The sequence below is a fragment of the Fistularia commersonii genome, chromosome 12 (assembly GCF_037954325.1).
Source record: "Fistularia commersonii isolate RoL2024-O1a breed Wild chromosome 12, RoL_Fcom_v1.0, whole genome shotgun sequence".
In the NCBI taxonomy this organism is placed as follows: domain Eukaryota; kingdom Metazoa; phylum Chordata; class Actinopteri; order Syngnathiformes; family Fistulariidae; genus Fistularia; species Fistularia commersonii.
The window spans coordinates 2,544,764-2,563,695 of record NC_141295.1 but is presented as its reverse complement, the minus strand read 5'-3'; the positions used below and the strand labels follow the sequence as shown (position 1 = coordinate 2,563,695).

General features: G+C 39.4%; 1 protein-coding gene across 2 annotated transcripts; it reads right to left on the bottom strand.

The window, feature by feature from the left end:
• Nucleotides 1–18,394, bottom strand: LOC147228118 (mucolipin-1-like). 2 transcript variants are annotated; one of them, XM_086156342.1, is made up of 14 exons: nucleotides 18,193–18,394; nucleotides 11,392–11,669; nucleotides 11,075–11,242; nucleotides 10,650–10,806; nucleotides 9,998–10,079; nucleotides 9,629–9,725; nucleotides 8,626–8,725; nucleotides 8,319–8,425; nucleotides 7,828–7,977; nucleotides 7,593–7,694; nucleotides 6,555–6,677; nucleotides 3,235–3,441; nucleotides 2,653–2,783; nucleotides 1–2,048 (listed from the first exon to the last, which is right to left on the bottom strand). In XM_086156342.1, exons 1-14 carry the CDS (start codon nucleotides 18,221–18,223, stop codon nucleotides 2,012–2,014), a joined length of 1,770 nt encoding a protein of 589 aa, XP_086012468.1. In that variant the 5' UTR covers nucleotides 18,224–18,394; the 3' UTR covers nucleotides 1–2,011. The 2 variants fall into 2 exon arrangements, with proteins under 2 accessions (XP_086012468.1, XP_086012469.1); XM_086156343.1 differs by having other exon boundaries at nucleotides 7,593–7,657; nucleotides 7,905–7,977; nucleotides 18,193–18,389.
• Nucleotides 18,395–18,932: the final 538 nt, after the last annotated feature.

Genomic DNA, 18,932 nt, shown 5'->3' with positions numbered 1-18,932 from the left:
TATATTTTATTTATTATTTTATTATTTCATTTTTAGTGAAGGCACAGGCTGATATGGTAAAACTGCCTGATTCAAAGTCTAAAGTACAAAGCCCAAACATTTTTCTGCAGGCCTTACTAATACAGATGTATCCAACTGAAAAAGTACTGTCATTTGACATTACATCCTCCATTACTGCTTTGAAAGAACCACATGTCTTCAAGTTAAATCCTCTTCAAAAAGTGTGCATTTTGTGCAATAAAAACAAACATATCCAAACCAACAAGAGTATAGTCAATAGTATTGTCTAAGGTGAACACTATAGAAGAAGTACAATATATTTCTGTCATTAAATTATCCTCCAGATGTTTGCCTCGAGGGCTGCTCTGTTTATATGAAAGACCAAATTGTTTTGTTAATTTTTTTTTTTTTTTTTCAGTTCTAAAAAGCCAGATAAATTATGGGCAATCCATGTTCTTCAGCTACTAATGACAAAACAAAGTTTCTGGCCCCCACAGAGTTTCTGTTCTACATAATGAACTTGATGTACATCAACATGATTAAAAACAAAAATATGGGTTTGGATTATAGCAGTCTTTGCTCAAGTTCACCATAGACAATGCTGAATATGTATTTGTGTTTGAGTTCATTCTACTACATTACTGGGAACTAAAATTAATGCAACAACACACATACAAAGTACAACAAATATGCAGAAAAGCTCTAACAGAAAACAACAGAGGGACATATTTGTGCAGTGAAACTAAAGCCAGTGTGTGTCTGTGGTTCTGTTACTTCTAGTGACCTAAAAGCCTAGACTGAAAGTGATCTGTATTTTGAACAATAAGAACAATAAGTTTAAGAGATATAAGAAATTGGATATCTAAGCGAGATATTAAGAGGGTGGTACGATAAGGTACACTGAATTTATGCCTCTATGTTAGAATTTGGTCTCCAAAGATACACGTTCACAATAGCAATTGAAAAAAACATTTTAAAAAAAGCTTGTAAGGCAATCCACATGACACACTCCCTGTTACCCAGCTCCTCTTCTGTGAAACCATCTTCTGATTTAAATCTCACTTTGTGGAAAAAAAGGCTTGCTTACTATATGCTTACTATATGCTTTCTTTTTAAGAATGCATATAATTGGGGCTAGGCTAGCCTTTAGTTATGCTGCTGTAGGCTTACTTTTTTGAGACACTTCTCTTATTCCTTCCTCTCTTCCTAATGTATGGTAGTAACCTCATGTCTTTTCCTGAGTCCCTGAGCTCTCTCATGTGGCAGATTCTCGGACCAGCGTGGCTCAATATACTTCAGCAATCCTACAAGGCTCACACAATATTTCACTTTTTTTTGTGAAGATTGAAGCCATTATTATTGCCTCCAGAGCCTTGTAGCTGTTAGCACTGCTATTGCTACTAGTATGTGCCTGTCCCTCCAAATCATCATATCATCCCTTCTATCACACTCTTGCTCTCTAGCAGCCCCTCTCCCTGACTATCTCGTTCTTTCCCAGTAGGTTGAGACAGATGGCTACCCACATTGAGCTTGGATTTGTCCAAGGATTTGCCTGGAAAAGGGCAGTTTTTCTTTGCCACTGTTCACAATGTTTTCGTTCCCCAATATTTCCTAGAACTTTGTGATATACCCTCTTCACACGTTTCGGGAAAATAGATCCGGAATATTTTGTGAAATTACGATAACAGACATCTGTGTTAATGGATCCTTGGTGGAGGAAAAAAATACTGTTTATTTTAAAAAACTATGGTGGGCTTCAAAATAGGGCTGGTCTTTCTCAGTTCTCAGTTTAAAAGTTAGCCCAAGAAAAGAAATGTAAGACTCTCAATGAGACACTTCGAAGTACTAGGATGAAGACCCCTTCTTCAGATGAGCACCTTGTTTTGACCAGATTTGGCAGTGCAGGGGATCATGGGATCAAGGGATCATGGGAATATTTGCATTCCTCTAGATAGGTAGAGAGAAGGGTGAGTGGCAGCAGTAAACACTGTTACGGTTCCTGAGGTCAGCTTCAGTTCACCAGCAGGACGTCCTCATATGTTGTCGTTCTGGTGGAAATGAGAAGACTTATTTAAGCTAGTCACAGCCGTGAAACACCAATAACCAGTCCTGATGTTTTACATGATCTTAGACACATCTTTTGACATTATTCTAGAAAATTAACAGAGGAAATAAAAACAACCAAATCATTAGAATTCAAATATCCTGCCTTTATTATTAAATCACTTAATGTCATGATGAGTTCAGAAATATCCAAGAGAGGGCACCAAAAATCAAGGTTTTGTCTCATTATGAGCTATCAAAATTGATTGCTTATGTTAAGGAAATCAAAATAATTGTCAAATCAGATAGACATTAATATATCTATAACACATTTATTGAAGGCTAAACCAGGAAAGGACCTTGAAGAATACAATGGTGGGAAACCACTGTAGTTGTGAAATGTAATCTTAGCAACTGGACGTTTCTTTCCTTGAAAACATTTCAACTCTCATCGCAGGCTTCTTCGGTTATGAAGAACAACGTGACAATGTTAAACCTTAACCCGGACAACCGCAAAGATCCACATATGAAAAAAACTGTTCTTAGACAACAAAGAGGAAGAACTGCTGTTTTTGATCCTTTGTTATTTGTACTTTTCTCATTTCGTACCTGTCACAGCAGCAGAAGACAGAGCACGGCGAGGTCTCCAGACCCCTGAACTTCCCAGAGTTTGGTGCATCTCTGCACTCTGCTATAAATGCATGCAGGTCAGTGATGTGTATGGGTTCTTGAGTTTGGTGCTAGGAAAAACAAGAACATGGAAGTGGCTAATTGTCACTCAAATAGTAATTAATGATGATTTCTTTTATTACCTGACCCTTGAAATTAAGGTCTCTTATTTCTGCTAACTAACTGACAGATAGATAAAGCAATGACAAGAATGACACTTAAACACAAGTTTTAAAAAGACAGCATTTTCTTAAAAATAGTATGAAGTAATATGTATCAAAGTATTACAATATAATTTCATAATAGCACTTAAACTGAATTGGAAGGTAATTATAGAGCACTTAAAACAAAAAAACCCCTAAAACCTCCACAATCGCGTATAATCTATAAATATATACTGTATATAAGAAAGGAACTCAAAACAACAGGTGCAGGTGAAAACTTAACTTCCTGTTTGCAGGTCATAAATAAATAGTTTTGCTCAGAAGCAATAGATCAATTCTAATCACCCCTTGCACCTACCTTGATAGCCTCGTAAGCTCCTGTGATGAGAGCAATAAATAGTGACAGCACCATGTATATAAAGAGGGAGATGAAGGTGTAAAGGTAAACCTGGCTGAACAACCACACCAGGATACTGCTCTCCTGCATTTCTGAGAATGTCACGAACATGTCGTCCCCATTGATGAGCGAGAACAGGCATTCGGACACCATGGAGAGGGAACGAAACTGGGAGACAAAAAGCAATGAACTTATTAAATCCTCTGCAAATATAAAGAAGAGAGGTTGAACTGAAAGTGGTTAAAACTTCACTCGTAAGAAAGCCCGAAGTTTGAGCATGGAGGCTTATTTTTCTGAAAGCTTTTAAAACGGAACAATATTAGAAAGCCCCCTTCAAACCTATGCTCTAATAAATTCAGGAAAATCAAGACCAGGCCCAGTGTTTCCCTCTCTTAGAACAGACTAATGAGGGAGAAAGACGTCAAACCTTGCATACAGGATTTGCTGGCTTAACTGAAAAATTATGAGTGGAATAAGAATACTCAAGAATAGGCTGGGTTAAATAAAAGAGAATTATGAGAACCTCAAAAGGTTCATAAAATGTTTATAAAATGTAAAAATGACTTTAATGGTGATATGGTAACTGGATAGCAAAGACAGTGATGCCAGTAAAACATATAAAAGGGTCAACAAACCCCCTCCTTGAGCTGCCACCTTACTGCGGTGGAGGGGTTTGGGCATCCCAGAGAGCTATGTTGTCGGGGGCTTTATGCCCCTAAAAGGGTCACTTGAGGCAAACAGGGTCTAGGTAAGGGACCAGACAAAGTGCAGCTCAGAAGATGCTCATGAAGAGTAACAGAATTAAACCCAGTTTTCCCCTGCCCGGATGTGGGTCACCGGCCCCCCCCCATGAGCCAGGCCCAGGGGCGGGGCTCGATGGTGAGCGCCTGGTGGCCAGGCCTGCACCCATGGGGCAGTGGGGGTCCTTGGCAGTCTGACCCTTGGCTACAGAAGCTGGCTCTATGGAATGGAATGTCACCTCTCTGGTGGGAAAGGAGCCCGAGATGGTGTGCGAGGCTGAGAGATTCCAACTACATGTAATCAGACTCATCTTGACGCACAGCATGCGTTCTGGAATGAGGCCTCTTGTGGAGGGCTGGACTTTTTTTTTTTACTCTGGAGGTGGCCCTGGTGAGAGGTAATGGGCAGTTGTGGGTATATTGACTGCCCCCTGACTCGGTGCCTGCACGTTGGGGTTCAAACCAGTGGACGAGAGGGTAGCCTGCCTCCACCTTCAGGTGGGGGGACGGACACTGACAGTTGTTTGCAGCTATGCACCCAACAGCAGTTCAGTTTACACACCCTTCTTGGGGTCCTTAGAGGGGCTGCTCAAGAGTACTCCTACTGGGAGGAGTTCGGGGACACCATGGACAACGACTTCCGGGTCGTTCTCCAAGGAGGGAGAAGCAGTGCTCCAACATCTGTGTACAGTGGGAGCGGGGCGCTGCTGACCTCAATTTGAGATGTAGTAGATCAGTGTGGGGAATATTTCCAAGACCTTCTCAATCTCGTCGAAACGCCTTCCAATGAGGAAGTAGAGCTGGGGTATTCAGCAGCAGACACAACTATTTCCGGGGCTGAAGTTGCTGAAGCAGTCAGAAAGCTCTTCAGTAGTAGAAGTCGGGGATGGATGAGGAACGTCCTGGTTTCATTAAAGCTCTGGATGTTGTAGGGCCATCCTGGCTAACACACCTCTGAAGCATTGTGTGGATGTCAGGGACATTGTCACTGGACTGGCAGACTGGGATGATGATCCCCCTTTTTAAAAAGGGGGATCGGAGGGTGTGCTCCAACTACTGGGGGATCACACTCAGCCTCCCTGGTAAGGTCAATGCAGCTCTATACCCTCAGCAGGCTCCTCAAGTGGACATGCGAGTTTGGCCAACCAGTCTAAAAGTGTTTTGTGGATCTGGAGAAGGCATTCAGCCATGTCCTATGGGCAATACTGTGGGGGGTGCTCCGAGAGTATGGGGTACTGGACCCTATTATACGGGCTGTTCACAACCTAGTGTCGGGGCTTGCTCCGCATTGCTGTTTCTAATTTTGACTTGTTTCTGCTGAGTTTGAATTCCCCCAGGGCTGCCCTTTGTCACCGATTCTGTTCATAACTTTTATGGACAGAATTTCTAGGCGCAACCAGGGCATAGAGGGGATCTGGTTTAGTGGCCACTGGATCAAGTCTCTTTTTGCAGATGATTTGGTTCTGTTGGCTTCATCCGTCCATGATCTCCAGCTATCACTGGAACAGTTTGCAACTGAATGTGAAGCGGCCAGGATGAGGATCAGCGCCTCCAAATCCCAGACCATGGTGCTTAACTGGAAATGGGTGGAGTACCCAATGCGAGTAGAGGAAGAGGTCTTGTCTCAAGTGGAGGACTTCAAGTATCTCGGGGTCTTGTTCATGAATGGGAAGGACGGAGCAGGAGGTTGACAGGTGGACTGGTGCAGCATCTACAGTGATGCAGACTCTGTACTGGTCTGTTGTGCTGAAGAAGGAGCTGAGCCAGAAGGCAAAACTCTCAATTTAACGGTCGATTTACATTCCTGTCCTCACGTTTGGTCACTTTGGTAGAGACCGAAAGAACGAGATTGCGGATACAAGAGGTAGAAATGAGTTTTCTCCGCAGGGTGGCCAGTCTCTCCCTTAGAGATAGGGTGAGAATTACGGCCATCAGGGAGGAGCTCAGAGTAGAGCTGCTGCTCCTCTGCATAGAGAAGAGACAGATGAGGTGGCTTGGGAATCTGGTCAGGATGCCTCCTGGACGCCTCCCGGGGGAGGTATTCCGGGCATGTCCGGAATACCTGAGACCAGGGAAGGGACAGGAGACGCTGTCCTGGGAATGCCTTAGGATTCCCTCAGAAGAGCTGGAACATTTGGCTGGGGAGAGTGAAGTCTGGGCTCTGGCTGCTGCCCCTGTGACCCATCTTCAGATAAGCAGCAGAAGATGGATGAGGGTCCATCATATGGGTCATCAAACTTAGCCTGTGTTAAAAAATATACCTTCAGTTCTGAAGTGAAGAAGCCTCTCGAATGAGGCTTCTCTTTGAAAGCCTTTTTAAAGCCTTTATGAAACCTTTCATCCGAGAGGCTTCCTCAGTTCAGTATTGAAGAAGTCTTTTGGATGAAGGGTAAAACGTCTTCAATTGAAAAAATTATAGCCACAAGATTTCAACAAGCATTCACCATGGCCTGGATGACTGAGAACCTCCACACACTTGAAAAAAATATGAAATGATATCATAATAATTTAATTAATTTAAAAAGAGTGTGGGCTCTTTACCTTGACATGGTACGGTCCAAGAACGATCCAGCCACAGAAACAGTAGCCCAGATAGATGACAGCAACACAGCAGCAAAAGCGAATAACATTGGGAAACGCAGCTCGAAGTGTCACAATCAGGATCTACCGGGGGAAGAGACGCTATATCACCTCAAAATGAAAAACAGAGGGGAGACTGAACCAAAATTATATTCTACTATGTCACATTAACCCAGTGCTTCTCAATTATTATCTGTTATGCCCCCCATAGGCAGAAGAAAACATTTCGTAGCCGCCCCCATTCTTCACTGCAACTATAACAAGTATCATTTGTCTATAAAATTGTTATATGTAAACCTATGCACATCATTGCATCCTTATTAATATTAAATAAAATACAAAAGATAGAAACCGAGATCGACTTACAACAAAGAAGAACTTAATAAACATTTATTAACATACCAGCGCTCGCTGTCTTACTGAAATAGCTTTCACAAAGTTGGCAATATTTGGCATGTTTTCGCTGAAAAATCTCAAGCAGCTTATCAGTGTAATAGGGGTGTAATGTCTTTAAGGGGCGCCTTAATTTATATGGCTTAATGCTGTCCGCTGCCAACATTTTTGGACACAGTAAACATACCAGTCTTTCTTCATCTCCTACCGCTGTCACAGTAAAGCCAAGCACTACATACAGGTCATCATATTTCCTGGTCTTAGCTTTCGGGTGACTTTTGCTTGTCTCATTATCTCTGCCTTTCTTGTCATCCCTGTTAAATATTTTTCCATGGTGTCTCTTGAAGGTTTGTTCACTGCACTTCATGTTTCCTGCTCTGTGTTGTGTGAGTGCATGCTTGATGCAAAAAAAAGAAAAAACACCTCCACCATAGAGCTAATACTACACCATAAGCACGTTCCCAAGGCTCACACAGACCTCCCAGCATTGCTCCATTATATGAGAAGCAAACCCTTCAAAAACTGTCATTTTTGCACCCTCATAGTTGTTATTCAGTCCAAGAACAGACACAACAGTATCATTTGATAAGTGTGTCTGTAGCTTACATTGTACTTCTGAAAGAAAGTGAGGTAACGAATGACTCCCACCCACACCAAGAGAGTTGAAGTCCCTAAAAGGATGCCACATAGATCATAGGAGGACATAGTCTGTTGGGAAAAGGAAAAAAAGACATATTTGATATGGAAAACAGCCTGACAGTTAATTGCATCATCATAAGGCTCTGATTTGTTAACCTGCAATAATTTGTGTATGTATAGATTTTACAAGATAAGGACCCACCTTAGACTCTATACCGATTTTGATGATGCTTCCAGTGATGGTGAGGATGTCGCTTATAATTAGAAGGATGAACCAACCGTTAATGAATTCCAGGCGGTCAGCCCAGCACACATTACGATCCAGAGTCTCCCTAAAAAACTGCACAAACTCCTGAAAAGCAAAACAAAACACATGCGCACGCACGCACACACACACACACACACAGACACAGACACACACACTCACAAACACACACACACACACACACACACACACACACACACACACACACACACACACACACACACACACACACGTAATAAAGATGCTGTCAGTAGCTGAACCAAGGAGACATAAGACATGATAAAAGACTAGGAATTGTGAATTGTGAGCTATTTACAATTAAATAAATTGTCAGCCCACTTTAAGTTCAGGAGCTTTTTCAGTGCAGCATGGTGAATACTGAGCCCATGTGGCACATTGGGCGCCTCTGTAGAAAGTCAATTTACTACCTGTTGCAGCATGATGCCTCGCAGGATAGAGCGTCCACACAGCAATAGGGACAACATGCACACTAGGGCCACAGCGACATCAAACGCCACACGAGTGTAATTCTCAGCTGGGAATGTGAGGCAAGAAAAACAATCTTAGCAATCTTTCATTTAATGCAGCACGTTCATGATTTCACTTCTTTAAGCACTAACTCCCAAATAATATCTTTTGGTTCATTAGAACTAAATTAGCACTACCTTCATGCTTTGCTGTCAACCATGTCTGTAGATAATTCTACCCTCTTTTCAAGAAAAATCATCATCTTACCATGGCCAGAGACGCTTGGGTCTTTACACTCCTTTATTGATGCCCGGTTTTCTAAATGGATCTTAACCTTACCACTGTGAGCCTTATTGTCCAGCACTATCTGAAGGAGAAAGATCAAAAGATAACCTTTAACTTAACACTTAACACTAAAGAAATGCGTTTTCTTCTTTTTGTTTTTTGTAAAATCATTTTTATCACAAACCTGGTAACTGTGCCACCCCATCGAATGATGCATATCATTGCAATTACTTGAATTTCCTCATCATTTAGTGTTAAATCGATTCCAACTTTTCAGCTACTATCCAAAAAGCCAATAAACTTCAGCAACAGTCACAAATAGTATTCCTTACATGATGGCTGCCTCTTCATTTACTAAGTAAGCTCATTTAAATTGTACTTGGTCCATTAACACTCTATAGCAGGGGTGGGCAAACTACAGTCCGCGGGCCACATTTGGCCCTTTGGTCTTTGTAATACGGCCCGGCAAAGATTGGCACAGAATTCATACTTGATGTGAATAATTGAATGATTGGATCGATAAATATGGGAGCTCGAACAGGAAATTATTTCATTTTTGGAGCTACTTGAGAACACTTGAGAATTTTCCTGAGCTGAATGACAGATTGGCTTTAGTGTGGACATACTGACACCAATGAATGAGCTGGATGTGAAACTACAAGGGAAAAAGCAGTTTAAACATGAAATGCAAGCAAACATCAGAGCCTTCAAAACAAAGCTGGTTTTATTTTCAAAGCAATTTTCCGACAATGTTCAGACAAATGTCAGACGAGTCTGATATGTACTGTTAACAAATGCATGTTTTTTATATGTATCGTATCTTGCGGTGACCCAACCTGTCTGTCAAATTTCAAAAGTCAATGCGGCCCCTGAGCCAAAAAGTTTGCCCACCCCTGCTCTGTAGCTTCTCAACCAGCATATCCTGCATTTCCTCTGGACCAATCGAACCGGCACAATTGGTTCCATCAAACCAATTGTGTCTCACCGTTATGTAAAAAGTGTAGCAGTCTGGAATTTCATTGTTGATGATCGTCTGCAAATTGATTGCCTTCAGCTGAAACTCAATGGTGACGTTAATAAACCTTTGAAAGAGAAGAAAAAAAAGACGTATAGAATATGGATATTATAATACAGAAATTGAAGAACTGACAAGGATGATAAATTTGGCCGACACTCAATAAAACATATTTGAGAACATTTTTTAAAGACATTCAGGGCCAATGTCAGATACAGTATGCCCCTGTGCATGCTTGTACACTCATAATAAATGACAGGCTGACTGTCATCAGATTTAAAGATAATCTTGGTGCTGGAAGCCAGTGGCAGAGAAGCCATGTGAAAAATGAAGCCTTACTTGTGTAACTTGACTGTAAAGTTCTTGTAACTGCTGTTGAGTGAAACTGAAGGGACTGACAGTGGATTAACACCTACACACTCTGCAGAAAGAGAATGTACAGGACCATGGTGAATAATTACATGCATCATCAAAAGGAGTGGCTTATTTTCATATTTTATATTACACACACAAAAAGGAAAAGAAGAAGTAGTGATTTGCTACAAACAACCTTTTATACTGAGAAATAGGTGAAGTAAAACTATAACACAAGGAAGTTTAAATAGTTCTTACTTCCTTTTAATACTCTTAATATGACTCAGTCAGTGACGTGAATGAGAAGGAACCTGCAGAGGCATCTCCTCCTGGAATTTTGTGTATTCTATATTAGATTAAATGTTGAATCACCATGCCACTCTCAATTTGTGTGTTTGGGTGAAAGATCAAAAGAAAAGTACCTAGATACATTTACATAAAATGGTGAAACCATGTGATAACAATTTCAACAGGGTTTTAGTAAACATCCACAGACCTGTTTTGTGAAAATCCATACACCACCAAAATATTTCATATGTATCCTGAGAACATTTGTCAACTGGCAGTGATTTGAATGGGAACCACATAAAACAAAAGCACATCATGTTGATGAAAATCTTCAGTGTAGCTGGTGCACCTGTGCTGATGTGAGGGTCTATACTGAAGGTATCGTTAGCTGGGTCAATCCGCCCCCGCTTGTAGTAGTGTTGACAGAGAGACAGTGCACTACCATTCACACCAACACCATAGACGTATGCGTAGCGCCCCACTGTGGTCTCTGGTAAGGCCAGGTACTGGGGAGAGAAAAGACGTATTGTTTGGTGTTTTTTGCACGATATAACATTTGAAGGTATTGTAACCCACACCTGAGCTGTGTTTTTTAAGGCAATCTTGCTCTGAGACTTTCATTCCATATGACTGAGAAACACAAAAAATAGCCCGCTACTAGATTACTTTATATGTACTCTTTATTAAATTGCCACATAGATGTTTGTTTTAAATTTGATAAACCCATGAATGAAAAGAATGAAAAAGCATTTTGAGAATAATGTTTGAAATTACTTGTTTCACAGCATAGAAGATGTGTTCGTAGACGTCTTTCTGAGTGTAAATAGCAAAGGAGTCATCCAAGGACTCATCAAAGTCTTTGAGGAAGAGGTGTTTAAAAGTCATAGTATTTTCTTCCTTGAAGGTTACCACCACCTGATTACTGAGTCCGAATAACACTAGCTGCAACGAAGATGAGAAGAACAAACACGTTGATCAATTTTCGAGAAGATCAATTAGTTATATAGTATACAATGAATGCAATCATGTAAACTGAATTGTGTGAACATTGCTGGAATGTCTGTTTAAAATCTTATAAATGAGTTATATACCTGAACTGTGACAATAATGATCTTTAGAAGCTGTAGAATCAGCTTGTAAGGCTTGCGGCCCTTTGCATGATACTTATCACAAGGGCTCATGAAGAAGAATTTCAACTTCCTGCGAATGGCCTCTTCCTCCTGATCTGTCCCCACCCAATGGCCTGCTACTGCTGTGGGTAACCGCTGGTTGCAGTAGTTGTTGTCACTGCTGTTGACCTGATGGTCGTGCTTGTCGCTGCTTTCTGTGGACCCGTAGCTGTTCACTGAGCACGACAGGTTTTCCCTCTCTGGAAAGAAAGAAGTCTGATAAAATTCTGGTCTTCAGAAGTCCTAAAACGTAATATGGTTGTTATGATAAAAATGATAATTTTTTCCAGCACAACTCCAATAGGTTTTCAGGGGGTTGGAAAATTCAAAGTGAGATATCTATCAATTTCTTTATTTTTGCTGTGCAGAAAATACCTTAAGTTCTCCATCACAGAGGAGAGGTATTATGCATATGTAACATCTGGGCGATTGGCCTTGTAGCAACCCAGCTATAACACAGCAGAATATTTCCTCGTGTTTTTTGGTAAATGAGACATGAAAAATAGGGTGTTATAAAATTACATAGTAATAGAACAAGCCAAGGACAGACTCCACACAGAGATCCACACAAGTATTATTACCACCAGTCATTCAGTTAAACAGATGCAAAGATAATGAGAAGAAAAGTTTTCCAAACATCTGAGGCAAAGTCTAGCTACATATTGCAAAACTTGCTGCCTCAGTATGACACTGAGGGCACCCTCTCAGCACCTAATGTGTGCAATGTGAGCCAGGACAGATGGTCTTTATCTTTCATGGCTTTTACATCAGAATTACACTACTTTCTGTGTCTCATACTTTGTATTTCTCTCTCTGTCCCCTCAGCCAGTTAATGCATGTGCTGTTTAGCTCTTTGTCACAAAAGTAATAGGAATTCAGTGGTATTTCTGCAGGTGAATACTGACATCAACATAGATCAGATTTCATGTGGCAGATATATGACAGATATATCTCGACTGGTTTCGTCATGGGTGAGACGATGGGTGAGAACTAATGCTGCACAATTAATATTAATATAATATAATATAAAGATGAAAGAAATCAAAATCATACTCTCTCCTGGTTAGCGCTTGACAGCACAAAAGACCCTGGTTCGATTCCATCAAGGGGACCTTTCTGTGTGGAGTTTGCTTGTTGCATGGTCTCCGGTTTCCTCCCATAGTCCAAAAACATGCAGCAGGTAAATTGGAAGAAAATTGCCCAGAATGAGTGAGTGATTTTGTATTTCTCTGTATTCGGCCCAGCAATTGACTGGCAACCAGTCCAGGGTGTATTGGGATAGGCTCCAGCATCACGAAAGAGTTTTGTCAAAATGGCTGCAATAAAACTTTGCATATAAGATGTGCGGGCATAAAAGTGAAACGCTGCTTTTAAGTAACTGATGGACAGAACACAGAAAATTAGGTGACTATAATGTCTTCGATAATCCAAATCACAATGGCCCCTGGTTACATGTGGGTGTTTCAGTTTTTGGGCTCATTCCTACAATCAACTGTAAACAGGTCTGTAGTCAAACAGAAAAAAACACTTTCACATACAGTACCTCCAATTTTACTTTGCCACCTACTCTGCCCGTTTCAGAACATATTATTATAGGAGTAAAGAGGATCCTGTTGTTGTATGAAAGAGGAGTACTGTATGTGGGAGAAATGAAGAAAAAGTTCTAATTATTCAGATTTGTGTTCATCGCCTCCATGGTGTAAGTTATTACTTTATACATATATATACCAATTGGCCTGTCTTCACCTGCAGGAATACCCCTGAATTAATCTTGGATATATACCAAAATTATGACCTTGCTTTGAATGAATCCCCAGAGTATCTATGAAAAAGCATTGGGCTTTCAAATCTACCAGTTTGAGATCCCAATTTTACTCTTCTAATTTGAAGACCAAAAAATATCACAGTTTCCCCTGCATTAGAAATGTGGCCATCACATTAATAAGTTCTTATTTTGGAGCTATATTCTTTTACTCGATGACATTCACAAGGCAAAGAACTTGTAAAGCATGATCCACTTATATACCTATTCTTTGTGCAATAGCACCTTATAGTTTTAGTCTTCCAAGAAAAATCATCCCATGCAATGACAGGTATTTCTGCAATGTTCTCTATACAACTCTATATAAAGTCACTTTGTTCGCATGGGGGTGGGGGTGGGGGGGTGAGGTTTCCCATAGGTTGAAAAATAGCCCCATTAAGAACACAGCTCTGCACACTGTATCCACACTGCAGTCAATGTATTACTAATGCTTGAAAAATCAAATCAATGTGTTTGAATTTTTTAACTATTAAACACATGCACAGTAATGACAATTTGTACTGGGTGTGTCTGAAATGGATCTGTAGTATTTTATTTGAACAAAATTACTGAAATGTTAGAGATTTATTTTCCCCTGACACAGTTTTTTTGGGGGAATGGTGAGGTTCTTTTTTCATTTGTTGCTCCTATCTAAATTCCAACAATGGACGATACCTTGGAAAAAGTGTAGGAATAAAGGGGACAGAGCTTTTGCCATCAATGTGTGTAGTTTGTAAATTGCTTCTTATTCTTTTTTCATGTATATTTTATATCATACCTTAATGCAATGATAGTCCATAACGCCTATCCTGCACGGAGGGTGGCAGTGAGGCAGGAGCCAACCCCAGCAGTCATTGAGGGAGGTAAACCCTGGACCAGTTGCCAATCAATAACCTTTTTTTAGTCTGTTCTTTAGTCTTTTATTTCATTGTCATTTTATTTGTTTTTCTTCTGCTAATGAAAATACCCTTTATTTTTGTTATTATTCAAAATACTTACTACGTTAAGTCATTAAATTTAGTGCAAAAAACATCTTGACATTGAACACATAATTTGAACAAATCAGTCAAGAAAACAATCCAACAAACAACCATTTTTAAGTGTAAATTGTTTTGAAGGGTTACATCTTATGTTCCCACTCATAAGCAGAGTGGACAAGGTCCATAACCAGAGCCTCATACAGATCTGAAAACAGAACTGAACCATTAAAACTTTTGCTCGGCAGTGGCCATCATAGTCATCGTCATAGTCATAGATGGCCATCATAATGTTAAATGAGTTCTTAATCAAAGGGAAACTTCTACTCCAGTCCACAGATGTCTTAATCCTTTGTGCCATCATCTGAGACACACTCCAGAGTGATTGCACAAAATATGGATGACTAAGTTTCTATTAGTGACATATGGATTTATTTTTGTTTTTGTTTGTAGTCTGTGGTTAACAATTAAGTTATATGTGTTGTCTTTCATCAATATTTATCTATGGGTTATACAAGCAGACTTCTAATTTAGCAAATGCCAAAATTGCCTGGAAAAGTGAGCCGGAAGAGAAAATACTCAGATGATTATGCTGGTCTTATTCCTTAGAAGTAACTGTCACAATGCTTAAAATTTAATACAATTTTTTCACCAAATCTAAGAGCTCTATGAACATTTGGTCATTTGGAAAAATGTACTCATCAAGACCTCTTGTTTTCCCAAAAAGCTTAATTTGTACATGTTTTAACATTCAACAGGGTCATTTCAGCAAGTTGAATAATTTCCTAGTCAATTTTCAAATTGAAGAGCATATACTTGTGCTCTATTTTATTGTGTGATGTGCTTTCTTTATTAGTAGACACTGCTGTCAACCTTTAACAGTTTCTTTGCATCAGTGTGAACATTCAGTATATTAAATTGACAGCATTTTAAGTAACTCAGCTAAACAAAGAAGTTGACAAGGTTCCCGACCTTGAAACACATTGCGTGCCTTGGTCAAAAGAATGAAAAGAAGCCACAGGAACCCAAACACTTAACATTTCTTGTAGACAATAGTTTCAAAGCCGAGTCTACACATATCTTTGATCAGAGGGGTGTGTGGATTGTCATGGTGGATACAAATCTGCCAAATAAAAGTGGGGATAGGTCATTGACTGTACCAACAGTTTGACACAAGACAGATTCACTTACGCTGAATAACTCTGCTAAAACATCTGACTCTTACACTTCATATCCCCTTGCAGAGCATAAAATGTATCAACAACTTAGTATCATAGGTCTGGTCAAACCAGCGATGTTCTGATTTGCGCCTCTGCATGCGACACAAAGATCCTGAGTATGCAGTGTTCGAGATTCAAATAATCAAAAGTACAAGTGATGTAAAAGACAGACACATAGTCTAAGCCCTTGTGGACTCCAATTGTTTATGTGCTATCAAGTCCATAGGGATTTATGATAAACAGTGTAATACACAGTGCTTGTTGAGTGAGAAGTTTCCAGATCACTTGATGTTCAAAGAATCCGCCTAGAGCCATCTTAAGCTATTTTAAATAAAGTGATGAAGTGATTAAGGGATTTGGTCTCTACTATCATTTAATTTCCATGAAAATATGAATCTTATTAGAATTTTTTACTTTGGAGATACAAAGTGAGCACTTCATATTTACAAAAATTAGTAACCTTTAATAGTTAAAAGCATTTAATAACATTTAAATTGTTGTTCACAATTCACAATAGCTTACTAACAATAATTTTGAAGTGATGGATTAATTAACAGATAAAAAAATCGTTAACATAATCTTCACAGTATTTAGGGATTTCAGATAAGGGTGAAGCTAATGAGTCTTGGAATACAAGGCAAGACAGTAGTTCTGCAGTCATGTAGGATGCCACCAGTGACAGATTGTATTTAGATTGATGTCAGCTACTACATTTTTAAAGGTAACTTTCTGTAATTTTAGTTGGCTAAATTTGAGATTGAATATGATCTCACCATTAAGCTTGTTATTTTGCCACATTCACCAGTGGTCTTAATCTGAGGTTCATGGCAATAGATCCTAACTTTGTATCTATACTGGTAGTTATAATTCAGTAATGATGATGATAATAATAATAATAATAATAATGAACCATTAACCTTTCAGTTGGCTAAAGAATTGGATCAAATTTAAATGGAAATTAAAACAGCATCAGTACATAGTCATACGATTTGCAAAAAGCTCAAGTTCCAGTGTCTGTCTAATATTTAGCCTATGTTGAGCGTGAAAGCAGATGAAAACCTATGAATCAAGGTAGATAATCCACTTTGACATGTCTGGGAGGAAATTCTTCTTCGGACTTGGTTATTGCTGCTGACATTTAATTTAAATGCCATCTAGGCCATCTTTAGTACATGACGTGTGACACTGATTTGTATTAAAGTGCTGTACCGCAAGTGAAACAGGCATACCTGTGCTGTCAACTTAGACTAAAGACTCTTTAGACACAGACAGCCCTATTTCTATTCAAAATCAGCCAGTCTTCACTTTTGAATCACAGAATTTTTTGGGCATCATTAAGGTATATGGCCCATTGCACATAACTGGAGTACAAGGAAGCAATGCTACATCACACAATAGTAGTCAAGTGAGATCAGAGCATTGTTTACAAATTGACAGCAGTAAAATTTCACTGATGGCACTGCACTAGGTCATTGAATAGCACTTCATGAAAATACAAGGAAAACGTTTAATTGTCAGCAATAATAGTCATGATGGATGTCTCAAAGTTGCTGAGTACAACACACTACGTACTGCAGGGGTGGGCAATTGTTTTGGCTGGTGGGCCACATTTCTTTTTCAATTTTTATGCGCGGGCCAACTAGGTATCATGGAAATTGGAACAAAATGACAATTGAAATCTATATATTTACATTTTTAGGCATTTTATTTCGACTTTAAAATAGTTAATGATCATATAAATGGATCAACATTATTTTGTAAGTAATCATCCATACAAAATTAAACAAAAGGAAAAAACATAGGGAGCTTCTAAATTCAATATGGATTGAAAATATTTATTAAGATATTCAAAGAAAATAGATTGACGGGCCGGATAAAAAATCAAAACAGGCCAGATGACGCCCGTGGGCCGTAAAATACAGGGGTGTCACTTAATGGAATCACATCGCTCTGTTCTGAAACAGAGGAATGGGGACTAAAATCCCTCAATCAATAGGAGTCAAGAGAAATGGATAGCCTTGGAGGGGCAGTGTTGATCTATCCCTCAGCAACAATCCTGTTTACAACACAAATATGTATATGAAGACTTAAGGCTCACCAGTCTGATCTAAAACAACAGTTATGCATGAAAGAGCGCTTTCACTTGAACAAGTAATGAGATTTTTTGATAAAGAAATCAAGCAATCAAAGAAATGACTGATGTTTGTAGAAAAACTCGGTAGTAGATCAAAAGTGTGATCAACATAGCGAATAATAAGCAGAAATGCCCGAGTATGACTGAGTATTTCTTCTAATTTTTTAGCTTACAGTTAGTGTGGGTACAACACCAAATGAAAAATCAACAGGACACATCCTCATACCTGTTTTACAGTAATGAAAAGTATATTGATAGTCCAAACAGGACAACTAATAGCAGGAAAACCATTAAAAACAGCCCCTCGAAAATAATATCGTTGAGACATTACAACAAAACACTGCTGTTGTTAGACTTGTTTGGGGAAAGCAGATATGCAACTCTTCTTCCCCAAAGATGACAGCGAAGTAATGCTAAGACAAATGAAGCGTCAGCGACCTTTAGACACATAAATATATATGTGCAACTTCTGGGGGAGTACTTTGGAGGAAGAATCAATATCAAACGGTACTTTTGGTGATGGGGAAATAATCTAGTACATTAGTCAGGAGTCTAGGCTACATATTTGTTACGCTGAGGTGATTCAATTACCTGGGTGGTCCTGATGTCCTGTCGCGGCCATGACGAATGTTCAAAAAATTAAAAAAATGGGTCAATCGTAGAACTATTAACTACAGTTGCAGAATAATTATACCGTATTAATAACAGCTTCTGATTGTCTGCTGTTGTACAGAAAGTGCCGACAGCAAACCGCTCCTCCGTTGTTTCTCAAACAGTCTTCCGACCCTGGGTCATGTGCTCAAACCACGTGACCGGATACCGCCTCGCTCTGTTCAACTTTATCAAACTACGGGGTAATTGATTGTTGTAGATTCGATTTGTGTGTGTGTTTTTTTAATTGAACAAAAACAGGACCAACAAATATACATATGTACAAATAAACATGGCAAGGTAGAACTGAATGTCAATGAAACAACCGGGAATGAGGAAGCAAAGGATATAAGGACATTCGTTCTGTATGTAATCAGAAGTTCATAGTGTTGACGGTTTGTAAGAAATGTATAATGCCAGGAAAACAGTACAAACAAATATACATATGTACAAATAAACATGGCAAGGTAGACCTGAATGTCAATGAAACAACCGGGGATGAGGAAGCAAAGGACATAAGGACATTCGTTCTGTATGTAAGAAGTTCATAGTGTTAACGGTTTGTAAGAAATGTATAATGCCAGGCGAAAAAGAAAGTAAAAGAAAATAATTGAATAAATGGATAGACAAATAAAATTAAAAAGAAAGGGGGGGGGGGGGGGGCTGGCAAGGGGAATATA

Excerpts from the sequence above, each read along its gene's own strand:
- LOC147228118 (XM_086156342.1), bottom strand. The coding sequence starts at position 18,223 with ATGGCCGCGACAGGACATCAGGACCACCCAG. Across the intron at positions 11,243-11,391 it reads TCATTATTGTCACAGTTCAG|CTAGTGTTATTCGGACTCAG; the intron begins GTATATAACTCA and ends TCTTCGTTGCAG. Across the intron at positions 2,049-2,652 it reads GTCTTCTGCTGCTGTGACAG|AACGACAACATATGAGGACG; the intron begins GTACGAAATGAG and ends CATTTCCACCAG.